The sequence below is a fragment of the Anomaloglossus baeobatrachus genome, chromosome 8, assembly GCF_048569485.1.
Source record: "Anomaloglossus baeobatrachus isolate aAnoBae1 chromosome 8, aAnoBae1.hap1, whole genome shotgun sequence".
NCBI classification, from domain to species: domain Eukaryota; kingdom Metazoa; phylum Chordata; class Amphibia; order Anura; family Aromobatidae; genus Anomaloglossus; species Anomaloglossus baeobatrachus.
This window is the reverse complement of record NC_134360.1, coordinates 202655764-202682745: the sequence shown is the minus strand read 5'-3', so window position 1 is coordinate 202682745 and position 26982 is coordinate 202655764. Positions and strand designations below refer to the sequence as shown.

Sequence of the window (26982 nt, the reverse complement as noted above, 5' to 3'; positions counted from 1 at the left end):
TATAAGCTGCGGCCACCATCACTGGGCTCTTATATACAGCATTCTAACATGCTGTATATAAGAGCGCAGGCCGCTGTGAGAACATAAAAAACACTTTATAATACTTACCTAACAGTTGCTCGGTTGGCCAGATGGGCATCTCCTTTCTCCGTTGCCGGCGATGCCTCTTTCGGCCATCTTTGTCCTCCTTCTTCTCTAGCCATGGTGCATGACACGTCCGACGTCATCCACACTCGCCGGCATTCAGGTCCTGAGCAGAGCAGATCAAAGTATTGTAGTGCGCCTGCGCAGGACCGGCGAGTGTGTATGACGTAGGACGCGTCATCCACACAGGAGTCAGAATGAGGACGAAGATGGCCGAAAGAAGCGGCGCCGCCACCGGACAATGGAGACGCCCATCTGGCCAACTGAGCAACCGTTAGGTGAGTATTATAAAGTGTTTTTTATGTTCTACACAGCGGCCTGGGCTATTATATACAGCATGTTAGAATGCTGTATATAAGAGCCTGGTGGTAGTGGCCGCAGCTTATAGGCCAAAACAATGGCCTATATATATATATATATATATATATATATATATATATATTTTTTTTTTTTTTTTCATTATTTGCACAGCATAAACCGACCTGCACTGAGTGTTTCCAATCTGCAACATAAAAAATTCTCTTGTGAGTACGCTGAGTTATATATGAGGATTTTCCACATTAATTTGCATAAGATACAGAAAATCAATAGGTAAAAAGAACACAGTTTTGCAAGGTGTGGAGTCCCCCATCCAGCCCCGATATATCATGTTACATGACCCCTGTCGCGGGCGGGGAGGACGCCACTGCGCTGCGCTCGCCAACGCTCGGGTCCGGCGCTGCTGCGATGGCTGCTCGGTGGCTCGAGTGGTGGGCCGAATCCGGGGACTCGAGCAGCGCTCCTCGCCCGTGAGTGAAAGGGGTGGTTGGTTTGGGGGATTTAGTCCGTGACGCCATCCACGGGTCGTGGTGAAGATGGGCACCACCGCTGCTGGTGTCGGGGATCCCGGGAGCGATGGTAGGGAACAGCTGGGATGTTGTTTTCCCCCTCCGTGGGTAGGGGTTGGTGGTCCCGGGGCCCGATGATGTGACGGGGAGGCAGGGTTGGTGAGGCGCAGGGCCGCAGGGACAGCGCGGCGCGGTGCCGGATGGCACGGGTGTACTCACTCAGCAAGAAAGGTACAAAGTCCTCGGTAAATCAAACGGCTGGATGGACGGGTCCCGCAGCCGGCTGTAGTGTCTCTCCTCGGACAGGTGATAGCGGCTGTCTTTCCCTGCACCTTGATGTTCTCCTTCTGACTACTATGGATTCCCAACGGTAGTCGCTCCCCAGTGTATGGGTACCGGAGGAGCCCGTTTGCCCGCAGGCGCTGGCCCTTGGGTCTCTAGCCTTAGGCGGTAGCTGTATACCCTCACGGTGTGGGCTGTTGCCTTCAATCGGGACTTTTGCTGTTGTGAAACCCCTGGGGTTCCAGTTACATTCGGATCTGACTATTGTCGGCGGCTCCAAGCCTGGTCGGGGTCCGATGGCCCTGCCTGTGTGTGCTGGCTTCACTTCACTCCCCAGTCGGTACCGGCGGGCCGTCGCCCGACCCCGGTCCTACGGTTCCGCGTTGCTCCACCACTGCTGCAGATGGCCACCACCATCTGCCAACCTTGCTGTCAGTGCCTGGGCCACAAACCCAGACACCCAAGTGTTCACTCCTCACTCTTCACTGCTCAACATTGAACTGTCACTTTTCCCGCCTCCAGGCCTGTGAACTCCTCGGTGGGTGGGGCCAACCGCTTGGCTCCGCTCCACCTGGTGTGGACATCAGACACTGGAGGGAGGCAACAAGGGTTTTGTGTTTGGCTGGTGTCCCTGTCTAATGGGGGTGGGGGTGTTTGTGTGTTATCTGTGACGACCTGGCTAGTCCAGGGCGCCACAACCCCCTTGTTAGATCATGTGACATATCCATGATTAATGCACAGGTGCACATCTGCACTCCTAAAATGAGAAAGACAGTGCTATATATAATAGAGTAGGGGTTGGAATTAATTTTCCCAAGGGGCCACAGGAGAGGCCATGAATGATGAGGAGGGCTGAACCAGAAGGCTAGAATTAATTCTACTCAATATTAATATTTATTATTATTTTATACTAATATTAATTGTATCGCAATATTGAGCAAAATTAATTCTGCTGACAATCCCCTATATACAGAATGAGCCCTCACACAGCCCCTCTATACACAATATGATCACCTATATAAAGTATGAGCCCCCACATAGCCTCCTATATACAGTATGAGCCCTCACATAGCCTAGTATATACAGTAGGAGCTCCAACACATCATCCTTTATACAATATGAGCCCCTATATAGCCTCCTATGTACAGCAGGAGCCCCCCACATAATACAATATGAGCTCCCACATAGTCTCATATACAGCATGAGCCCACACAGCCTCCTATATACAACAGGAGCTCCCACATAGCTTCTATATACAGTATGAGTGAGAACACACAACCCCCTATATGCAGCATGAGCCCCCACATAGCTTCCTAGATACAGTAGAAGCCCCCACATAGCCTCCTATATACAGCAGGAGCCCCCACATTATCCTTTATAGAATGAGTTCCCTCATAGCCTCCTATATACAGCAGGAGCCCCCCACATCATCATCATTATACAATATGAGTTCCGACATAGTCTCCTATGTACAGCATAAGCCCCCACATAGCCCCCCTATTTACAGTATGAACCCACACATAGCCTCATATGCACAGCATGAGCCCCCACATAGCCTTTTAGATACAGTATGAGCCCTCACATAGCCTCCTATATACAGCATGAGTCCCCAGATAGCCTCTTATATACAGCAGAAGGCCCCCACATCATCCTTTATACAATATGAGTTCCCACATAGTCTCCTATGTACAGCATAAGCACCCACATAGCCCCCCTATTTACAATATGAGCCCTCACAAATCCTCCTATATACAGCAGGAGCCCTCATATAGCCTCTATATACAGTATGAGCACACACACAGGTCCCTATATATAGCATGAGCCCCCACATAGACTCCTATATACAGCATGAGCTCCCATATAGCTTCCTATATACAGTTTGAACCCTCACACATAAAAATCCTCCCACATGCTCACCTCGCTTCCATTCTCTGGGGCGCCACTTCTTCTTGATGCTGACGCATACATCCTGGTGCTGGCTGATGCATAGTTCCAGGTAAGCTCCCTGCTTGGAGATCTGCGTCAGGGAAAGAGGAAGAAGGTGAGTATGTGTTGCTGCACAAAACATTATAATAAGGGTAATCTGGCCATGGGTCCCCCAGGAGCTATGGGCCCTGTGCGGTAGCCCAGGTTGCATCATTATAATCTGCCTATGTTTGTTACGGAATGTTCTGAAACTGTCCCATTCTTGTGAGATGATCCCCAATCAAGTGGATAGAATGGATTTTCAATGGCAGAAATTTTTGCATCAAAATCTGCAACCTGTGAATTCACCTGAAAAAGGTATTACAATATAGACATTTCTCCTATATCCTAAAGGGGGCTTTACACGCAACAACATCGCTAACGAGATGTCATTGGGGTCACGGAATTCGTGACGTACATCCGGCCTCGTTAGCGACGTCGTTGCGTGTGAAACGCAAGAACGACCGTTAACGGTCAAAATTACTCACCTTATCGTTGATTGTTGACACGTCGTTCAAATCCCAAATATCTTTGCTGTTGCAGGACGCAGGTTGTTTGTCGTTCCTGCAGCAGCACACATCGCTATGTCCTCCAGCAAAGAGGTGGGCGTGTCTTACCTTCGGCTGCTCTCTGCCCCTCCGCTTCTATTGGACGGCTGCCGTGTGACGTCGCACGAACCGCCCCCTTAGAAAGGAGGCGGTTCGCCGGTCACAACGACGTCGCTAGGCAGGTAAGTCTGTGTGATGGGTCCTAGTGATGTGCGCCATGGGCAGCGATTTGCCCGTGACGCACAACTGACGGGGGCGGGTGCTTTCACCAGCGACATCGCTAGCGATGTCGCTACGTGTAAAGCAGCCTTTAGGATACATAATAAATGTCTGATAGGTGATGTTCAAACTATTAGGAAAAGTAGGGGTCCTAAAACTTGCAAACAGTAATCCAAGGTTACTGGGAACATCTGGGAAACGGGGCAGACATAGTGAAGACCCCTGCTGAGGTGAGGTGGGATCCCATTTAATCAGACATTGATGATATATCCTATCGATGCAATGAAAATGTCCATGGCCATGATATGAGCAACATGATGGCAACTTAATTTTAGGATTTAAAAATATTCTAATATATATATATATCTAGCGTAAAATAGAAAAGACAACCAAAAAGGTTCGAGGAAGATAAAAAATGATATACGGTGAGTCCGCCTGCTTATTAATAATTCCACGCTCCTAGATGCTATTCTTAGATTCATTTGATGAAGTCTAAATCCTTCTCAAAAGTATTTCGGTGTCACCTGCGACTGCATATTTTTTTTTTATATCTGGTTAAAACAATACAATACAATACAAACAAGTGTTACAATATCTGCAATGCATCGTTTGCTATTTTGGTAAGGAGAATCAATCCGCTGGTATGTATAATCAATCCCTCCTTCAGATTTGCTGGCTCGGTTCAAGGCAATAAGTTAATGTGTCAAGGAGTATCAACAATGCAGCATTTTAGAGGACTGCTTGAAAGAAATGCGCTGTTGGCACTGGAAGTAATGGGAGTTATAAAGTGAAAGCTAAGCATATTCTAAATCTGAAGCATGCTGTATTTAATCTCTTTCTCTTGTAGGTTACCATGCCTAATTTCAGTCCGCTGACACTGTGCATCTCCGCGACGGGCTTTGCCGTTTCTCAGTTCCTGTTTCACGTAGGAAGCCGTTGGCTCTCGACGCGTTTTACCTGTGGCTTCGCCAAGCTCAACCAGAAGCAGAAGATTGAATGGAATTCCAGGTACAACTGGGAAGAGTGGAGCCGATTGGTGACATATCACACATTGCTGTCTTCACGTTGCGTTATGTATTCTGTTTATTCATGAGGATTTAAACTCTAAGCTTTACAGTATTTTTTGTGATCGCCCTTTAAAGAAATATATACTATTGATGTAACGTTTTGAATATTGTGCATACAGAAAAGCCCGCTATATGGATAATTACTCCGCTGTTTCGCATTGTGGAATATGTAATGCTCACGACCAACTTTGTATAGTAGACTTTTGTAGCTATAACTTTGGATTAGTAGAAAATAAGTAAATGTCACGCTAGGTACAGGGAAGTACCAAGCGAAAAGGAAGGGAAGGAAAACCATGTGTCTAGGGAAGGGCAAGATGGTGACCCCTGACCAAACCTACTTCTGGTCCCTGTGGTCCCTCACCACCCTTGATAGGTTCTGCAGCTATGCGCTGAGGGGGATACCTGACCCAAGGTATCCCTAGTGCTGGGCACTAAATAGGGAACAGGTGAGATGAACTCTTAGTCAACTCCACTAAACAGCTATAGAGGACACAAGGGAAGGGGAAGATGGTGACCCCCTGACCAAACCTACCACTGGTCCCTGGGGTCCCTCACCACTCTAGATAGGTTCCGCACCTATGTGCCGAGCTGGATACCTGACCCTTGGTATCCCGAGTGCTGGACTGTAAATAGGGAACAGGTAGGAAGGGCTCTTAGTCAACCCCACTTAACAACTATAGAAGAGACAAGGGAAGGAGAAGATGGTGACCCCCTGACCAAACCTACCACTGGTCCCTGGGGTCCCTCACCACCCTAGATAGGTTCTGCACCTATGCGCCAAGTTGGATACCTGACCCTGGGTATCCCTAATGCTGGGTACAGATGAGATGAACTCTTAGTCAACCCCACTAAACACTATAGAAGACACAAGAGGGACATACAGGGGGAAAAGAATGAACTACTTATCTACAGATCACACAGTTAGAAGTACAGCAACGATACCACAGATGAGTACAAACCTCCTGCTTGCAATCAGAGCTAGAATGAGCTGAATAATATCACCACTACAAGTATAGGCAAGATGGGAGTATTTAAGTACAAGGGGAATACTGATAATTATCAGCTGAACGGAAGGAGCGCTCCCTTTGGTCCTAAAGGGGCATAGATGAAAATCCAACAGGATATCTATCTAGTACAATGAATACTGAGCAGGAACAATAGAAAGTCTGGGAGCATTTTGTGCAGCCAAACACTGTGACCTTCTATTGCCAGCAACCGCATGACTGTGTGTCACCTGTGACTCACCCATGACAGTAAAGAAAAGTATTTTTTAATTTGTGGAGTCCTATCAGCTGACGCACAGGAATATTTTGGCTCCATACAGACTCCCTAGGCTTTTGTGTGCTTCTTTTACTCTATAGGTTCCTAATTTTAGATGTAGTTGCAACAACAAAAACCTGACATTTTCCATTGGATATTGCATTGCAAATTATTTATTAACATAAAACATATTAAGGAAAATTCCATTCCTGCATGATAAAAAACATATTTATATAACAGAATAGAAAAATCTGAATTTTATGATACAGATGTGGGCAGTCCATATGTTTTCTTATCCCAATGTATGTAAAGTGCTATGGAATTAATAGCGCTATATAAATGAATAAATTATTATTATTATTATCTTCAATGCTGGAGAGTGGAAGTGGAAAGCCATGCTGTCGCCAAAGGATGATAAAAAATTATTGATTTAATGATAGATTATTTTTTTCCATAGGTCTACGCGTTTCGAGGTAAAGACCTCTTCTTCAGGACCACAAACAGCAGCAAAATCAACAATACATCATAATGTATTGTTGATTTTTCTGCTGTGTGTGGTCCTGAAGAAGAGATCCTTATCTTGAAACGTGTAAACCTATGGAATAAAATAATCTGTAATTAAATCAACTATTTTTTATCATCCTTTGGTGACAGTGTGGCGTTAACCCCTTCCACTCTCCAGCATTGAAGATAGCTTCACGTAGGGCTGCGGCAGCCGCCATTATCTGTGCACTTATTGTGGTGGTTGTGACTTTCACAACCACACTAGGGGAGTGTACAGTAGCATACCTTTATTTTAACATCTGGTAAGACACTATTTGGCGCTCTCTTTTTCTTCGTGTTGCATATGCTTTCTTGTGATATTGGAGGTCCACTGAAAATGGAGCACACTGAGAATATTATCTTCAGCGATTATGTGCGGGGGAACAATGCATTTTTGTTTGTACAGTAGATGAGAAATGGTACAGGAGAACAATGGCTATCATCTGCAGTCTTCCCAGTTGTCAATATAAGCGAGTCAAAGTTTCTTTTGGCAAAGATAAATGATAAAGGGTGGTCTATTTAGAGGTATTTTGGATAGTCCTGTGGGATCAAGTCAAGAGCAGACATATCATTGGTGGAGCCTGAGCAGTTGCACAGGAGCCTACGAGGGAAGGGAGCCCATTTCTACCATTTCTACCTCCAAAGCAAGTGGAATTGTGCATTTTTATGAGCTCTTAGGATGAAAAGGGCTCATATATTGTTCTTGCACAGGGTCCCTTTTCTGTCTGTGTCGGCCAGTGGATCAGGTGTTGGGAGCATTGGTAAAATGATGTAGTGATCAGACCAACCGCCGCAGCTGATAAGTAATCATTAAAGGGACTCTATCATCACAGAATGTTTGCTCAAACTAGTACAGGCGCTTGGGGCATTATGGCGTGGCCAAACGTTTATGTGTACCTTCCCACCTACTTGTTTCCCATCTATCTCCACCCTCTTCTTTGATTGACAGCTCTCACTTTATAGATCTAGAGAATTGTGTAGTTAGAGGGAAAACCAGTAGATGGGAAGGTGCACAAAAATGTTTGGCCATGTCATAGTGCACCAAGCACCTGTACTAGGTCACAGAGGCATTTTTTTAACAATATTGACATAGAGGAGATTCCACATTTTTGTAGTCTTGTTTTGAACTCTTTGTAGTATAAGATCTGTGAGTTGTTGGTATTACTCCAACCCATGCAGCCTCTTTCCCTAAACTGTTGACTCGTAGACCCTGGTCTCGAAATGAGTCTAAATATATTATCTAATCCAACTTCTATCTCTTAAGGGTGGTTGTGTAAACTAGATAAATGTTAAAAGAACCAGATAATTACAAGGGCTTGATCAGACAACTGACAGCTTTGTTCACACTACCATTATGGCTTCACATCGCAAAAGCCCCCGTCACACACAGCGAGATCGCTAGCGAGATCGCTGAAACGTCACAGGTTTTGTGACATATCAGTGACCTCGCCAGCGATATCGCTGTGTGTGACAAGCAGCAGCGAGCGGGCCCCTGCTGCGAGGTCGCTGATCGTTACAAACCGATCAGGACCATTTTTTGCTCATTGGTCTCCCGCTGTGCAGCACACATCGGCGTGTTTGACGGCGGGAGACCAATGATCTAAATGTGCAGGGAGCCGGTGTCTGGCAGCCTGTAAGCGGCGGTACACTGGTAACCATGGTACACATAGGGTAACTATGGAAAGCGCTTTGCTTAGTAACCCTATGTGTATCCTGGCTACATGTGCAGGGAGCCAGCGTCTGGCAGCCTGTAAGCGGCATACGCTGGTAACCATGGTACACATCAGGTAACTAAGCAAAGCGCTTTGCATAGTAACCCAATGTGTACCCTGGCTACCAAGCACAGCGTCGTTACACGGGTCGCTGGTGGCTGGTCTCTGATCGCTGTGGAGATCTGCCTGATTGACAACTCACCAGCGACCATGTTGCGACACTCCAGCGATCCCTGCCAGAAAGGATCGCTGGTGGGATCGCTGGTCGCGTCGGTACGTGTAACGGGACCCTAAGCCAGATCTGTTGTTCGACTGATATCAAGGCACCCAACAGATCTAGAGAATTGTGTAGTTAGAGGGAAAACCAGTAGATGGGAAGGTGCACAAAAATGTTTGGCCATGTCATAGTGCACCAAGCACCTGTACTAGGTCACAGAGGCATGTTTTTAACAATATTGACATAGAGGAGATTCCACATTTTTGTAGTCTTGTTTTGAACTCTTTGTAGTATAAGATCTGTGAGTTGTTGGTATTACTCCAACCCATGCAGCCTCTTTCCCTAAACTGTTGACTCGTAGACCCTGGTCTCGAAATGAGTCTAAATATATTATCTAATCCAACTTCTATCTCTTAAGGGTGGTTGTGTAAACTAGATAAATGTTAAAAGAACCAGATAATTACAAGGGCTTGATCAGACAACTGACAGCTTTGTTCACACTACCATTATGGCTTCACATCGCAAAAGCCCCCGTCACACACAGCGAGATCGCTAGCGAGATCGCTGAAACGTCACAGGTTTTGTGACATATCAGTGACCTCGCCAGCGATATCGCTGTGTGTGACAAGCAGCAGCGAGCGGGCCCCTGCTGCGAGGTCGCTGATCGTTACAAACTGATCAGGACCATTTTTTGCTCATTGGTCTCCCGCTGTGCAGCACACATCGGCGTGTTTGACGGCGGGAGACCAATGATCTAAATGTGCAGGGAGCCGGTGTCTGGCAGCCTGTAAGCGGCGGTACACTGGTAACCATGGTACACATAGGGTAACTATGGAAAGCGCTTTGCTTAGTAACCCTATGTGTATCCTGGCTACATGTGCAGGGAGCCAGCGTCTGGCAGCCTGTAAGCGGCATACGCTGGTAACCATGGTACACATCAGGTAACTAAGCAAAGCGCTTTGCATAGTAACCCAATGTGTACCCTGGCTACCAAGCACAGCGTCGTTACACGGGTCGCTGGTGGTTGGTCTCTGATCGCTGTGGAGATCTGCCTGATTGACAACTCACCAGCGACCATGTTGCGACACTCCAGCGATCCCTGCCAGATCGGATCGCTGGTGGGATCGCTGGTCGCGTCGGTACGTGTAACGGGACCCTAAGCCAGATCCGTTGTTCGACTGATATCAAGGCACCCAACAGATCTTATTGTTTTAAAATAGGGTTTGCCCCATCCATAGCATAGATTGATTCTTTCCATAAAATCTTTAGAGACTGATAAAGGACTCTGTGAATCTCTGAGTCTAAACTGTATGGGGAATTCCAAGGTTCCTTCCTTGAGGGGAAAGAAAGCTTGAACAGTCCTTTATTTGTCATGGAGATAAGCGATTACCGATAAGCAGATGATCTGGACTTTGATCATCTCTCACTTATACTAACTGTAACAGTGCAGCTTATCTATTTATTATAATCATTCATTCATCACACATCACCATGGAAGATAATGCAGTAGGCATATGTCCTTCTTTCCTCCCACCTGACTCCTCCTTTTATCTAATTACATATTGGACAGATTAAGGGTATGTGCCCATGTGGAGTATTTGTATGCAGAGATTTCTGCACCTTTCCTGCATCTTTTGGTAGGAAAAACGTAGCGGCACAAAACGCGTGTGTTGCTACATTTTCAATACATTTTTATATGCAATTTTCTAGCCTTTTTGGACACCAATGACTGCTATAGAGATACATAATAGATATAGACAGACAAATATATAGACAAATATATAGTATAGACATATAATAAAATTGCATCATGCTGTATAGATCTCTGGAAAAGACCACTCTCCTTGCCAACTCTGCACTTGTACCACCGCCGCTTGCTGCAACCGCCGAGCCGCTCGGAACCGTGCTCGTACTGTGAGTGGTGGCTCGAGCTTCTCACGGACCCGGGGGTCACGTCGCTCTGCAAGGGAGTTGGCGCTACACGCGAGGATTTGGGTGTTTGATTTGGAATGACAGTTTGTGACGTCACCCACGGGTTGTGGTGATTGTGGACACCAACGCTGCGGTGAAGGTGCGGGGATCCCGGGAGCGGTGTAATGGCGCAGCTAGGTGTTGACCCGTCCGTGGGTAGGGGGGTGTTGGGCCTGGGGCCCGGTAGGCGAGGGCCGGGATGCAGGGTGAAGTGTTGCGGTGCAGTGCGGTGCGGTGCCTGAGGGCACTGGTGTACTCACTCTGACCTGACACAAGACACTGGAGTTGCTGGTAAACCAAACGGAGTGATGAACGGGGCCCGCAGCCGGCTGCAGCTTCTTCCAAATTAGGCTGGTGGTCTCCACCTTTCTCCTGCACCTCTGTGTAAATGTTTTGACTCCTGTGCCTAGACACTGGTAGTCCGCTCCCCGACTGATATATGCCGGAGGAGCCCGTTTGCCCTCAGACGCTGGCCCTTTGGGTCTCTATGCCTTGGCGGTGGCGTTACCCGGTATGGTTGGGCTGTTGTCTTCTAAAGGGACTTGTGTGGGGTAGGGCCTTAAGTCCAGCCCGCAATCAGTTGATTCGACTCAGCCCTGTCGGTTCAGGGATTTGTACTGGGTCTGAGTACCCTGCCTGGTGCTCCGGTATCCAGTTGGCTCCCCGGTTCGGTTCCGGCGGGCCATTACCCTGTCCCGGTTCCTTACGGTTCCACCGGTCGTTTTCCCGGTCTACTGCAGGCGGCCACCACCCCCTGCCTCCTTGCCAATGGTGACTGGGCTCTGACCCAGCCACCAATAGTCTTTGGCAGGCCTGAGCGCAGGTCTGCCTGTGAACTTGTCTGCTCTGCACTCGTCCTTGAACTTGGCTCAGACAGAGCCTGAACTAGACTCACTGTTTTCCCGCCTCCAGGCCTGTGAACTCCTCGGTGGGCGGAGCCAACCGCCTGGCTCCGCCCAACCCCCTGGTGTGGACATCAAACCTGGAGGGTGGTAACAAGGGTTTTGGTTTGGCTGGTGTTACCTAACAAGGAGGGGGGTGTGGTGTGGTGTGGTGACTTCCTAGGACGACCTGGATAATCCAGGGCATCACATAATGATAAGGGACAAAAAAGCCCAAATTAGCTTTTTTGGCTAAATATTCTTATCTCTTAGTGTCAGAGCTCCATTCCTAGGGTTTGAACCAGTGATCTTTAATTGTTGGTCGGTTTCCCTCTTGGTTGGATCACACCCTGTTTTGTGTTGCTTTAGGATCTATTGTCTTTCTTATGCTTTGCCTTGCTGTTTCACTTCTAGTCTGATGCGTGCACTTTCTCACTTGGTTTGCCCTATCACATTTTGGGAGGGGCTATTTATACTCACTACTCACATGCCTCAGAGTTGACTATATTTATGGATAGTTGGCTAGAGTCCCAGCTCCTTGATTAAGGTTTTCTTACTGAGACATTTGTTATTGCTGTTCGCTGCACTTTGTGGGAATCCCTTCCCAGTTGTCTCCTATTTTTGGTTTTTTTTTAGGTTTGGGAGGTTTTCCCACATATTCTGTTATTCTTTTTTGTTTCTTGTATTCCATCATTCCTGTACAACTGTTTTTGCACGTTCCTAGCCCTGTGTCTCACCCTCTGCCTCTGTGCACTTCATTTATGTTTATAGATATTGTTTTGCTACACGTGGTTTATAGCTTAGGGTGCAGTTATTGACACACAGAGTCAGCTTTTGACGAGTGGGGGCGCTATGATGTGATCTTAGGGTGCCAACCTCAACCTGTCGGGCACGGATAAAGTAGGTTCTGGTCTAGGTCAAGTACTAGCCTGTTTTACGACCAGTGAATTTCTCTTGGTTTGTCCATCCCTGTGTTGGGGTTCAGTCATAAAACTTAGAAAATACATACTTGTCAACTGTGCGTCCCTGTACTCAGCAATTACGTCACCCATCTAATTTCTTATAGTGTCTTGAGTCTGTTTACTATCTGTTAACACCTATGTAATAGACGTGACTAATAATTATTTTATTTCTATAGCACCAACATATTCCACAGAACTTTACAAATCAGAGGTGAGCTGCACAGACAATAAAGACATTGTACAGTAACACAAATTAAAGGGAACCTATCAGCAGATTTGGGGCCTATAAGCTGCGGCCATCACCAGTGGGCTCTTATAGACATCATTCAGAATACTGTATATAAGAGCCCAGGCCGCTGTGTAGAACAAACCCATTTATAATACTCACCTAGAGGGCGATCATGTCCGATGGATGTCGCTGCTGTCCAGTCCGGCGCCTCCTCTCTGCTGCGATCTCTGTCCTCCCTCTATCAATCTTGGGCCGGTAAAGCGCAGGTGCGAGGAAAGGTTTAAGAACACCCACGCATGCGCACTACAATACTTTGATCTGCCCTGAGCAGGGCAGATCAAAGTGTGCCTGCGCAGGACCTTAATACCAGCTAGTGTGGATTACGTAGGACACGTCATGCACACGGACCTCAGAAGAAGAAGGATGTATATCGCTGCAGAGAGGAGGCACCGGACCAGAGAGTAGTGACACCCATCGGACCGGACCACCCCCTAGGTGAGGCACCGGACCAGAGAGCAGTGACACCCATTGGACCGAACCACCCCCTAGGTGAGTATTATAAAAGTGTTTTTTATGTTATACAGAGCGGCCTGGTCTCTTATATACAGTATTCTGGAATGCTGTATATAAGGGCTCACTGGTGGTGGCTGCAGCTCATAAGGCAAAAACCTGGTGACAAGTTCCCTTTAACAAATACCCAAAAGAGTGAGGGCTCTGCTTGCATTGTTACTATCAATTGTATAATGTATAGGGGCATAAAAATATTGCAGGATGAACCAATCACCAGCCAGTATATGTTTAAGTACAGATACAAAGTACTATTGAATGAGTTGAAGGTGAGGAAATAGATGATAGGAGGGACCACATTCAAAGCAAAAGTTAGGGAGAAAGAACAGGGAATAGTTGATTGGCTAGTCAAGAGCACATCTGAAACTGAAGATACTAGGAATTAACTGGATAGTGTATTTCAGAAATCTGGCACAGCACAAGAGAAGACTTGGAGGCGAGAGTGGAAGGACAGGATTACATGGGATCTTAGTCTTAAGTCATTAACAGAACAGAGCTCATGGATCGGGTGATAGACAGAGATGATGGAGGAAATTTAGATCAGTTCAGAACTGTGGAGAGCTTTGTGGGTGTGAGTGATAAGTTTATATTGTACTCTGTAGTGATTGGGCAACCAGTGCAATGACTGGAACAGAGTGGAGGCATCGGTGTAGCAGCTGGACAGAAATATGACCCTGGATACTGAAATCAAGAGAGGGGAGAGTTTAGTAAGAGGGAGATAGATTAGTGGAGAGTTGCAATAGTCCAGACGAAAATGAATCAGAGCAACAGTAAGGGTTTTTGGATGATATTATCTACTAAAATTTGACAATTGTGCACTGACTGACCATATGAGCCTGTGTTGCCATATGTTGATTGAGTTTGATTATCAGAAGTTTTATAACAAGCCATTTCCTGGCCTAGCTCTGACTGCAATGCACAAATACGTCTCAGCTTTGAATTTCACTGACTGGTATCTCTGGGTGTAATATGATGTGCCTGTGGGGAATGTAAAGTAGCTTTCCCCTCTGTCTTGGCAACCAAGCAAGTTAATGTGGCTCTTTTGAGATGCAGAGCTGAACGGAAGGAGACTGTTGTATAGGAGATCCTGAAGCAAGATTTCATGCATTAGAATGCTAAGAAATGACATATTTCATAGCAACAGCTTATTATTTTGTCATTTCTGTGCCTAAAGTTATTGCATCAATTTGACTGGCTGTCTGATTGGAGATGCTGTCTTCCTGAAGCTAAAACAATGTCTTAATTATATTCCCATTTATTAGAATAACCCTCTCCCTAGTCTGTTTTCCCGGATGACCTTTTAAATATATTGCAATTAATACAGTGTAATGCATTTAATGGAGCACAGTTAGTATAACTTGCAGTAAGATTTGCAGGATTCGGCTGATGAGTGGCATCAGGTTATCCAAGGGTCTTCTGGGAACTAGTGTTATATCTACAAACTTAATTTTAACCTTAGCAATAATGGTTAAAATGTATCTACTAATAAGCTCAACAGCTTAGATTAGGTTCACATTATAACGGTGCTCTTCGCCAAGCACTACATAGGCGTTTCTATTCGAATCCCTAAAAAACAGTATTCTGATGTGAACCACAACGAGAGCCATCCTCGTGAATGGAGTCAATGGAATTGTTGTTGATACTGTTTTACCTGAAAAATAACAAAACTGCTAAGATGGAAGCCAGATGGTGCACAGCCGGTAGTGTTGGGGTAGTTGCCCAATTGTGGGGCACAGATGTTGGTTAGGTGTACCGATGGGTTTGGACATCATTAAAATAAAAATTTACTGACTGTTTATAAACTCCCACAGTCTAACAACTTCTTCTTCTTCTTCTTCTTCTTCTTCTTCTTCTTCTTCTTCCTCTTCCTCTTCCTCTTCCTCTTCCTCTTCCTCTTCCTCTTCCTCTTCCTCTTCCTCTTCCTCTTCCTCTTCCTCTTCTCCTTCTCCTTCTCCTTCTCCTCCTCCTCCTCCTCCTCCTCCCCCTCCCCCTCCCCCTCCCTTCTTCTTCTTCTTCTTCTTCTCCTTCTCCTCCTCCTCCTCCTCCTCCCTCTCCCTCTCCCCCTCCCTCTCCTCCTTCTCCTCCTCCTTCTCCTTCTCCTTCTCCTCCTTCTCCTCCTCCTCCTCCTCCTCCCCCTCCCCCTCCCTCTCCCTTCTTCTTCTTCTTCTTCTTCTCCTTCTCCTCCTCCCTCTCCCTCTCCCTCTCCCTCTCCCTCTCCCTCCCCCTCCCCCTCCCCCCTCTCCGTCCCCCTCCTCCTCCCCCTCCCACTCCTCCTCCCCCTCCCCTCTCCTCCTCCTCCTCCTCCTTCTCCTCCTCCTTCTTCTCCTTCTTCTTCCTCCCATGGCGCTTTACAAGTGAAAAGGGTATACATAAAAACAAGTACAACAATCATTAACAATACAAAACAGACTGGTACAGGAGGAGAGAGGACCCTGCCCGCGAGGGCTCACAGTCTACAGGGAATGGGTGATGGTACAATAGGTGAGGACAGAGATGGTTGCGCAGTGGTCTACTGGACTGAGGGCTATTGTAGGTTGTAGGCTTGTTGGAAGAGGTGGGTCCAGGTTCCTCTTGAAGCTTTCCACAGTGGCAGAGATTCTGATATGCTGGGGTAGTATGCTCCATAAAGGCACTCAATCATTGCAGTTACACAACCATAAAATAGTGTTTCCCTGAAAATAAGACCTACCCCGAAAATAAGCCCTAGCATGATTTTACAGGATTTTTGGAGTATGCTTGAAACATAAGCCCTACTCCAAAAAATATGCCCTAGGTACAGTCAGGGGGAGTCAAAGTACACAATGTTTCAGGGCTCCCACTCTCTTTGGGACCCCAGTGTTTGTATTCTGAGGTTAACCTTGTTTAAGGACCTTTGGTGGCTTCACAGTCATGTGACCATGATGTAATCAAAGGTCTCATAATTGCTGAAGTCTAAAAGAACTGAATAGGAGATGGTCTGGTATGCAGGACTGACAATAGGGGGAAGGGAGAGAAAACTGGCATTTTCACAGGGCCTCTATTCTCCTAGAGCCCCCATGGTTTGATACACGTGCTACACACAGGGTTTGGAGAGTTATGTTGATGTTCCATAATGTGATATGATTATATTTGAAGAAATTTTGATGTTTTTGTTTTGTTTTTGTTTTTTTTTGTTCAAGAATAAATGTGGATTGTTGTTCCTGGGGGGCGGGGAATAAGTCATCCCCTGAAAATAAGCCTTGACCCATCTTTTGGAGCAAAAAATAATACAAGTCCCCTACTTATTTTCGGAGAAATAGTGTACGTAAAGATATTGGTTATACTTCTGCAATCATAGTGGTTCACCTACAGTTGGGCGCAATGCTTGGGGTTTTCAGTTGGAACAATATATATAAGGGTTTCCCTTTTGCAATTTTTACACAGTAATTTTTCACCAGTAATTCATACTGCTTTAAAATGTCTCAAATACTTGTCCAAAGATTGTACTTACTGTTTTTTTAAGAGTTAAAGGGGTGATCTGGCTCTGCTCACTTCTGCAGCAGGAGATGAGTTGGCCAGTGATGTGACCCTTACACTCACCTGACAGCTGGCATGCATGAGTATCGTGCACCTGGTTATTCTGATGAATGTATCTGCAGATATGACATCTCCAGTTCCTCTCCCCTGCCAATGCAGATATGCGTATGACTGGATCACCCCATTAAAGCAACGCTTTGATTCCCTCTGGTGTCTTAGCGGAGTATTGCCTGTCAGTCTGTAGGGGAGCGCTTAGGTTTGATGAACAGTTCAGGCAAATGCCACTGACATATAGCAGCAGCAAGAGTGCAATGAAGCAATGTATTAAAGCCATCCATGGCAGCATGGCCTGCAGTGGGCACTTGGAAGGTAGGCAAGTACAGTCTAGTCAGGACTGCAGTGTGCATTTGGAAGATAGCCTAGTGCAGGCTAGTCAGGGCTGCAATGTGCAGTTGGAAGGTAGGCTAGTGCAGGCTAGTCAGGGCAGCAGAGTGCAGTTGGAAGGTAGGCTAGTCAGGGCAGTAGGGTGCAGTTGGAAGGTAGGCTAGTCAGGGCAGTAGGGTGCAGTTGGAAGGTAGGCTAGTCAGGGCTGTAGGGTGCAGTTGGAAGGTAGGCTAGTCAGGGCTGTAGGGTGCAGTTGGAAGGTAGGCTAGTCAGGGCTGCAGTGTGCAGTTGGAAGGTAGGCTAGTGCAGGCTAGTCAGCGCTGCAGTGTGCAGTTAGAAGGTAGGCTTGTGCAGGCTAGTCAGGGCTGTGGGGTGCAGTTGGAAGGTAGGCTAGTCAGGGCTGCAGTGTGCAGTTGGAAGGTAGGCTAGTCAAGGCTGTAGGGTGCAGTTGGAAGGTAGGCTTGTGCAGGCTAGTCAGGGCTGCAGTTTGCAGTTGGAAGGTAGGCTAGTAAGTGCTGTAGGGTGCAGTTGGAAGGTAGGCTAGTCAGGGCTGCAGTGTGCAGTTGGAAGATAGGCTAGTGCAGGCTAGTCAGCGCTGCAGTATGCAGTTAGAAGGTAGGCTTGTGCAGGCTAGTCAGGGCTGTGGGGTGCAGTTGGAAGGTAGGCTAGTCAGGGCTGCAGTGTGCAGTTGGAAGGTAGGCTAGTCAGGGCTGTAGGGTGCAGTTGGAAGATAGGCTAGTGCAGGCTAGTCAGCGCTGCAGAATGCAGTTAGAAGGTAGGCTTGTGCAGGCTAGTCAGGGCTGTGGGGTGCAGTTGGAAGGTAGGCTAGTCAGGGCTGCAGTGTGCAGTTGGAAGGTAGGCTAGTAAGGGCTGTAGGGTGCAGTTGGAAGGTAGGCTAGTCAGGGCTGCAGTGTGCAGTTGGAAGATAAGCTAGTGCAGGCTAGTCAGCGCTGCAGTATGCAGTTAGAAGGTAGACTTGTGCAGGCTAGTCAGGGCTGTGGGGTGCAGTTGGAAGGTAGGCTAGTGCAGGCTACTCAGGGCTGTAGGGTGAAGTTGGAAGGTAGGCTAGTGCAGGCTAGTCAGGGCTGTAGGGTGCAGTTGGAAGGTAAGCTAGTCAGGGCTGCAGTGTGCAGTTAGAAGGTAGGCTTGTGCAGGCTAGTCAGGGCTGTAGGGTGCAGTTGGAAGGTAGGCTAGTCAGGGCTACAGTGTGCAGTTGGAAGGTAGGCTAGCCAGGGCTGTAGGGTGCAGTTGGAAGGTAGGTTAGTCAGGGCTACAGTGTGCAGTTGGAAGGTAGGCTAGCCAGGGCTGTAGGGTGCAGTTGGAAGGTAGGCTAGTCAGGGCTATAGTGTGCAGTTGGAAGGTAGGCTAGCCAGGGCTGTAGGGTGCAGTTGGAAGGTAGGCTAGTCAGGGCTGCAGTGTGCAGTTGGAAGGTAGGCTTGTGCAGGCTAGTCAGGGCTGTAGGGTGCAGTTGGAAGGTAGGCTAGTCAGAGCTACAGTGTGCAGTTAGAAGGTAGGCTTGTGCAGGCTAGTCAGGGCTGTGGGGTGCAGTTGGAAGGTAGGCTAGTCAGGGCTGCAGTGTGCAGTTGGAAGGTAGGCTAGTCAAGGCTGTAGGGTGCAGTTGGAAGGTAGGCTTGTGCAGGCTAGTCAGGGCTGCAGTTTGCAGTTGGAAGGTAGGCTAGTAAGTGCTGTAGGGTGCAGTTGGAAGGTAGGCTAGTCAGGGCTGCAGTGTGCAGTTGGAAGATAGGCTAGTGCAGGCTAGTCAGCGCTGCAGTATGCAGTTAGAAGGTAGGCTTGTGCAGGCTAGTCAGGGCTGTGGGGTGCAGTTGGAAGGTAGGCTAGTCAGGGCTGCAGTGTGCAGTTGGAAGGTAGGCTAGTCAGGGCTGTAGGGTGCAGTTGGAAGATAGGCTAGTGCAGGCTAGTCAGCGCTGCAGTATGCAGTTAGAAGGTAGGCTTGTGCAGGCTAGTCAGGGCTGTGGGGTGCAGTTGGAAGGTAGGCTAGTCAGGGCTGCAGTGTGCAGTTGGAAGGTAGGCTAGTCAGGGCTGTAGGGTGCAGTTGGAAGGTAGGCTAGTCAGGGCTGCAGTTTGCAGTTGGAAGATAGGCTAGTGCAGGCTAGTCAGCGCTGCAGTATGCAGTTAGAAGGTAGGCTTGTGCAGGCTAGTCAGGGCTGTGGGGTGCAGTTGGAAGGTAGGCTAGTAAGGGCTGCAGTGTGCAGTTGGAAGGTAGGCTAGTCAGGGCTGTAGGGTGCAGTTGGAAGGTAGGCTTGTGCAGGCTAGTCAGGGATGCAGTTTGCAGTTGGAAGGTAGGCTAGTCAGGGCTGCAGTGTGCAGTTGGAAGGTAGGCTAGTGCAGGCTACTCAGGGCTGTAGGGTGAAGTTGGAAGGTAGGCTAGTGCAGGCTAGTCAGGGCTGTAGGGTGCAGTTGGAAGGTAAGCTAGTCAGGGCTGCAGTGTGCAGTTGGAAGGTAGGCTAGTGCAGGCTAATCAGGGCTGTAGGGTGCAGTTAGAAGGTAGGCTTGTGCAGGCCCTGCAGGGCTGTAGGGTGCAGTTGGAAGGTAGGCTAGTCAGGGCTACAGTGTGCAGTTGGAAGGTAGGCTAGCCAGGGCTGTAGGGTGCAGTTGGAAGGTAGGCTAGTCAGGGCTACAGTGTGCAGTTGGAAGGTAGGCTAGCCAGGGCTGTAGGGTGCAGTTGGAAGGTAGGCTAGTCAGGGCTATAGTGTGCAGTTGGAAGGTAGGCTAGCCAGGGCTGTAGGGTGCAGTTGGAAGGTAGGCTAGTCAGGGCTGTAGGGTGCAGTTGGAAGGTAGGCTAGTCAGGGCTGTAGGGTGCAGTTGGAAGGTAGGCTAGTCAGGGCTGTAGGGTGCAGTTGGAAGGTAGGCTAGTCAGGGCTGTAGGGTGCAGTTGGAAGGTAGGCTAGTGCAGGCTAGTCACGAACTTACTACACTTGCTTCAGCATGCACAATCTGCTATTCTTCATTAAAAGTGTAGAGGGCAAATTTCATTGCATCAGTGGCCCCAATCCCTGACAAACAAGCCATAAGCAGCACATTTGGAGGACCATGACTATCAAGAGAATGGGTACAATTTTAACATGATCTATGACCTGAAAGAACATTAACGAGAAGGCAATACTGTTAACATTAAACTTTTAATAGATCAAGAAATAAAATGTTTGTAAAAACATTGTCAGTTTTGATCTATGACTTGTCGTTTTGTGAAGATATTCAATAGTTCTTTTCCATCCTCTCGTTTCCCCAGGACTGTGTCCACATTTCATGCGGTGGTGGTTGGCTGTTTCTGCTTGTACATTTTAGTGTATGATGACGCCGTCAACACAGATCCAGTGTGGTAAGTAGTTGCTGCCTCTTATACGTTTTTTTTTCTCTTCTCGTTATAGCTTCTCTAGATGCCTAGTGTATCAAAAAAGCATAATATCCTCTAAGAATGTATGTATCCCAAATTTTAGCTCAACTTTGTCATTATAAACTTAAGTCGGCGTTACACGGTACGATTTATCTGCCGATCTCATGAGCGACGTGACACGCCCAGATCATAGTTACGATTTGCCGAGTTCGCTCATAGGTCATTTATTAGCGGTCACGTAACGCGCACACAAACGACACAAACTCGTTTAGCGATATATTGTTTGACCAAGGCGGTCGTGTGAATGTTGTTCGTCGTTGGCAGGGTGTCAAATGTACCAATATGTCTGCTGCGAACCAAACGATGAACAATATTTTGAAAGTGAACGACGTGTCAACGATCCACGATTTTCATCCTATTTGCGATTGTTCAGAGTCGCTCGGAGGTGTCACACGCAACGACGTCGCTAACGATGCCGGATGTGCGTCACGGAATCCGTGACCCCGACGACATATCGGCAAATAAATCGTAGCGTGTGACGCCGCCTTTGGAACATTAGCTGGCCCAAATTAGTCCTTGTTTATGCAGGTCAGGCCATTAAGTCCATATTTCAGGTTCTTTTTTAATATCTGATAATGGTCACAACTGAGATGGCCAACATAGTAAATCACTGGGCGGCACAACAGCTCAGTGGTTAGCACTGACGTCTGGCAGTGCTGGGATCCTGGGTTTAAAGGGAATCTGTCAGCAGATTTGGGGCCTATAACCTGCGGCCACCACCAGTGGGCTCTTATATACAGCATTCTAGAATACTGTATATAAGAGCCCAGGCCGCGCTGTATAATGTACAAATCACTTTTATAATACACACCTAAGAGGCGGTCCGGTCAGATGGGTATTTGGTCCAGCGCAACCTCTCTGTGGTGATCATCGTCCTCCTTCTTCTGAAGCATGTATGCATAATGTGTCCTATGTCATCCACACTGGCTGGCATGGAGGTTTTGCGCAGGCGCACTTTGATCTGCCCATACTTGGGTCAGATCAAAGCATTGTAGTGCGTCTGTGTGGGCGGTCTTTAACCTTTTCATGCGCCTGCGCATTACAGTACTTTCATCTGCCCTGAGCAGGGCAGATCAAAGTGCGTTTGCGCAGGACCGCAAGGCCGGCCTGTGTGTATGACTTAGGATGTGTCATGAACACAGGTCTCAGAAGGAGGATGGCGATCACATCAGAGAGGAGGCACTGGACTGGAGAGCAGCAACAGCCATCGGACTGGACCGCCCCCTAGGTGCGTACTATAAGGCCCCTTCACACGTCAGTGATTCTGGTACGTTTGGGCTTTTTTTTTTGTACGTACCAGAATCACTGACATACGCAGACACAATATAATCAATGGGTCTGCTCACACATCAGTGATTTTTCACTGAACGTGTCTCCGTGCAGCATACACGCGTGTCCGTGATTCTGCACGGAGACAAGTCCATTTTTTTCTGGCATCACTGATGACCCACGGACCACACTATGGTGTGATCTGTGTGTGATCCGTGAAAAACGTACCAGAAAAGCACTGACATATTAAATAATAAACATTTCCAACTTACCTTGCCTGCGATTCGCTGTGCCTGCTCCGCTCTCTGCAGCTCCTGCCCGGCTCATGAATATTCATGAAAGCAGGAACAGCCGACCCGGAAGTAGCTGCAGAGAGTGGTGGGCGGACGCTGCAGAGCCGAGGAGTTCAGCACCATGGACAGCAGGAGCGAAGACAGGTGAGTAATGTCCATTCGCAATCACGGATCACAGATCACGGATGGCACATGGACAACCCACGTGTGCCGTGAATCACGGAACACAGAGGGACATGTGCGTGTTTTACACGTCAGTGAAGAACGTCTGTGTTTTTCACTGACGTGTGAAGGGGGCCTAAAAGGGATTTTTTTCGTTATACAGAGCGGCCTGGGCTCTACAGTATTCTGTAATGCTGTATATAAGAGCTCAGTGGTGGTGGCTGAAGTTTATAGTCTGCAGCCTAGTCTGCAGCTTATAGTCACCACCAAATTTGGTGATGGGTTCCCTTTAAATCTCAACAAGAACGTCTACAAGGAGTTTGTATGTTCTCCTCATGTTTCTGTGGTTTTACTCCGGTTCCTCCCACACTTCAAAGACACACTGATAGGGAATTTAGATTCTGAGCCCCAATGGGGACAGTGATGATCACGTTTGTAAAGCGCTTTAGACTATGTTGCCAGAATAGCATGAAAAAATAAATAATTACTGCGGTTCATCAAAACCAGAGTTGGCGTCCTACAGGTTTTGCATTGTGGGGACACAAAAGTGCTTTTATTACAAGTGTCTAGAAGTGGCCTTAGGATAAATTCAGACACTGCAAACATTTTCCACATTATAGGCATGCTGCCAATATTTAAGCCACAGCATGCCCTCAATGGCATAATGGAAAATTCTTAATCTGTGTAAATGTGTAACTTTGTTGTGGACTTTATATGTAGAAACCACTGTTTAAAAAAAAAATAATTTATGAAAATTTCTTACATTTAAATGTGACTTTATGTTAACATCTGGTGGTTGGAATAGCCATGTTCACCCTGATGTTTACTGTAGAGGAAAAAAATATTACATTATAACTAGGGATGATCGAATACCTCAAATATTCGGCTTTGTGAATATTTGCCGAATAGGTCACCACTATGCGAATATTCTCGAATACTCGATGCGTAATGTAAGTTCATGGAAAACCTGAATAACAACTATTCTGAACTATTTGGGCTTCCCATAGACTAAGGGGTACTTTGCACGTTGCGACATCGCTACTGCGATATCGTCGGGGTCAAAATGAAAGTGACGCACATCCTGCGCCAGTAACGACGTTGCAATGTGTAAAGCCTAGATGCACCGATAAACGATCAGAAAAGCGTTGTAAATCGGTGATCTGTGTAGTGTCGGACATTTCCATAATGTCGCACCAATAGGAGATACGATGTTGTTCCTCGTTCCTGTGACAGCACACATCGCTGTGTATGAAGCCGCAGGAGCGAGGAACATTTCCTTACCTGCCTCCATCGGCTGTGCGGAAGGAAGGAGGTGGGCGGGATGTTTACGTCCCGCTCATCTCCGCCCTTCCGCTTCTATTGGCCGCCTGCTGAGTGACGTCGCTGTGACGCCGCACGACCCGCCCCCTTAGGAAGGAGGTGGGTCGCTGGCCAGAGCGACGTTGCAGGGCAGGTAAGTGCGTGTGAAGCTGCCGTAGCGATAATGTTCGCTACGGCAGCTATCACAAGATATCGCATGTGCGACGGGGGCGGGGACTATCGTGCTCGGCATCGCTATCATCGGCTAGCGATGTCGCAGCGTGCAAAGTACTCCTTACACTGCGCATCGAATATTCGCATAGCGGCGACCTATTCGGCGGATATTCGCGAAGCCGAATATTTGAGGTATTCGATCATCCCTAAATGTCACCTATGAAAATCAATGTGCTGTCCATTTATATAAATATATTGTGCCTCCGGAGGGAGAGCGTGGCTACTGCAGGGGATCCTAGTAAAATTTGCACAGCCATAGCCGAGCTTAAAGGAAAGCTATCATCAAAAAGTGACCTATTGTTTAAATCAGGCTTTTGTGCTTAAAGGGAACCTGTCAGGTGTAATATGCACCCAGAACCACGAGCAGTTCTGGGTGTATATTGCTAATCCCTGTCTAACTGTCCCTGTATACACTAGCATAGATAAAGAGATCTTTAGAAAAACTTAATTTTGTCATTTTGGAATTTTTTCTTGCTATGCCATATACCAATAAGATGAATTGATTTTATATTTTGATAGATTGAGCATTTCTGAAAGAAGTGATATCAAATATGTGGTTTGTTTTTTTGTTTAATTGTTTTATTTTCAATGGCGTAAAATAAAGGTGATTTGAATATTTTAGGGTTTGTATTTTAATATTTTTTAAAACATTTTTTTCAACCTTTTTTTTTTTTTTAATTTTACTAGTCCCTCTATGAGACTTTATGACTCTATACACCGATCACTTGTGCTGATCAGAGCAATGCTTCAGCTTATAGGGGCCAAATCTGGTGACAGGTTATTATTATTATTATTTATTATTATAGCACCATTCCCTTTAATTCATATTTGGGACACTTGATCAAAACTGGAAGCGGACCTTATAACCTTGTAGACTTGTGAGCCCTCGGAGGGCAGGCTCCTCGCTCCTCCTGGACCAGTCTGTGTCTTGCATTGGCTAGGATTATTGTTTTTATTATGTATACCCCTTTTCACATGTAAAGCGCCATGGAATAAATAGCGCAATAATAATAATAAAAATGATTTACTAGAATGAAATGACAAACTTAAAATGTTTGTGTCTTTACATAGTCACAGATAATCTAACAAGCAATATACATTTTATATGCTTTAGCTCAGTAGGATGGCTAGTATTATATATCCAGCTCTATATATAGGGATGGACTGTGTACATCGTTTAGTGATATATGAGTGTTGTGTGACAGTGGCCAGCATTACTGTAAATGTAAATGTCTTCTTCTCGCTCTATAAACCATGTGGTGTTGCATGTTTCTTTTTTGGTTGATGTCTGGAAATGTATAGATACTTGCTATATTTGGTGCATAACTTTCTGTAATGTATTTTCCAGGGGCGATCCTTTTATGGTGAAGTTGAATGTTGCAATAACTTCAGGCTACCTCATCTCAGGTAAATAAAGGCTGGAGAGACGCGGATAAACCATTACCAAGTCATTCCTATCTATAGGTTATAAGTCTGTGCTGCCAGTGGTTTCTTATCATGGGCTCTGACGTCTGTGTCATCAGGTCAGCAATATTATGATTAGTTATAGCCAATCAGATGCATGAACAGTAACTGTTTTTAGGAAGCTGTCCTGCAGCCCACATCTAGGTGCCTTACGCATATGCTCCTTTTTTTGGGGGGCCATTTCAGAGTGCCAGTTTCAGAGTGCCAGTTTCAGAGTGCCAGTTTCAGAGTGCCAGTTTTATGATGTGACAACAATACTGTAGCAATAATAATGCAAAAGAGTCATGTGGAGTCCCGGTTTTCTTTATCTTACTGCCATTACAATGATTTTATTACTGATTTATATTGTAAAAATTAAAGGCAGTGAGAAATAAATTGTTCACATCTCAGAGTTTCAAAATTAGAGCTAAATAAGTATTACTTAACAATTAATTACATCAGAAAACTCTGATGGGTGCCACTGTATAAAGTCTGTAAGATGTACATTCCTGTACATTTGAAGGAAAAGTATACCAATGGAGGACAGAAAAAAAATTGCACATGGTGAATAGGGTCCTTTTGCTAGGTTTGGCAAACATGTCAGGAAGTCTTCGAGCACTTAAGGCCCCGTCACACACAACGAGATCGCTAACGAGATCGTTGCTACGTCACCGTTTCTGTGACGCAGCAGCAATCTCGTTCTGTGTGACACCTACCAGCGATCAGGCCCCTGCTGTGAGATCGCTAGTCGTTGCTGAATGGTTGGGACCATTTTCTTCAAAGGTGATGTCCTGCTGGGCAGGACACATAGCTGTGTTTGACGCCTACCAACGACCTCCTAACACAGTCCCAACGCCCGCCGAGATCGTTATACAGGTCGCTGATTGTTACTGTGTCGTTGGTATGATCTGACTGTGTGACATCTCACCAGCGACCTCCCAGCGACTTACCAGCGATCCTTATCAGGTCACATTGTTTTCGGGATCGCTGGTAACTCGTTAAATGTGACGGGGGAGGGTCCTTTACTCTAGATGTGTTGGAGTGAGGCGTCAGACAAGGCTGCATCCTGTTACGAACTGAAGTCTTTTATAACTTCTAATCTACTCAGATTAATGATCACACAGGATGCAACAACGGCACCAGAAGTCATTAGTAGAATAGCTATGGGCAAATCAACCATGAAGTCACTGGACAAGGTCCTCAAATCGAGGAACATTTCACTGCTGATGAAGACACTGCTCTTATATAGTCTGGTCTGTTCTGTGGTCACATATGGATGCAAAACCTTGACGATTAAGAAACAAGACAGAAGAAGAATCAATGCCTTTGAAATGTGGTGTTGTAGAAGGAGGTTATCTATACTGTGGATGGCAAGAAGAACAAACCAATTTTGGAACAAATAAAGCCAGACATATCACTCAAAGCAAGAATCACCAAGCTACAACTTGCCTACTTTTTACACATCATTTCAATCACTGGAGAAGGACTTCATAGTCGGAAGAATAGAAGGAACAAGGTGAAGAAGACCAGCTACTCAATGGCTGCATACTATCAAGATAATGGTGGAGAAGACCCTGGTGGACCTATCTAGGTT

General features: G+C 46.6%; 1 protein-coding gene across 1 annotated transcript in view; it reads left to right on the top strand.

Annotated features, from left to right (window-relative positions):
- The window catches only part of TLCD4 (TLC domain containing 4), a 101325-nt gene that overhangs the window by 36511 nt on the left and 37832 nt on the right, over positions 1-26982 (top strand). Inside the window, exons 2-4 of the mRNA XM_075321049.1 lie at positions 4833-4993; positions 20524-20613; positions 25294-25352. Of these exons, the coding sequence (XP_075177164.1) occupies positions 4839-4993; positions 20524-20613; positions 25294-25352 (304 nt within the window). The 5' untranslated portion in view covers positions 4833-4838. The remainder of the gene's footprint in view (positions 1-4832; positions 4994-20523; positions 20614-25293; positions 25353-26982) is intronic.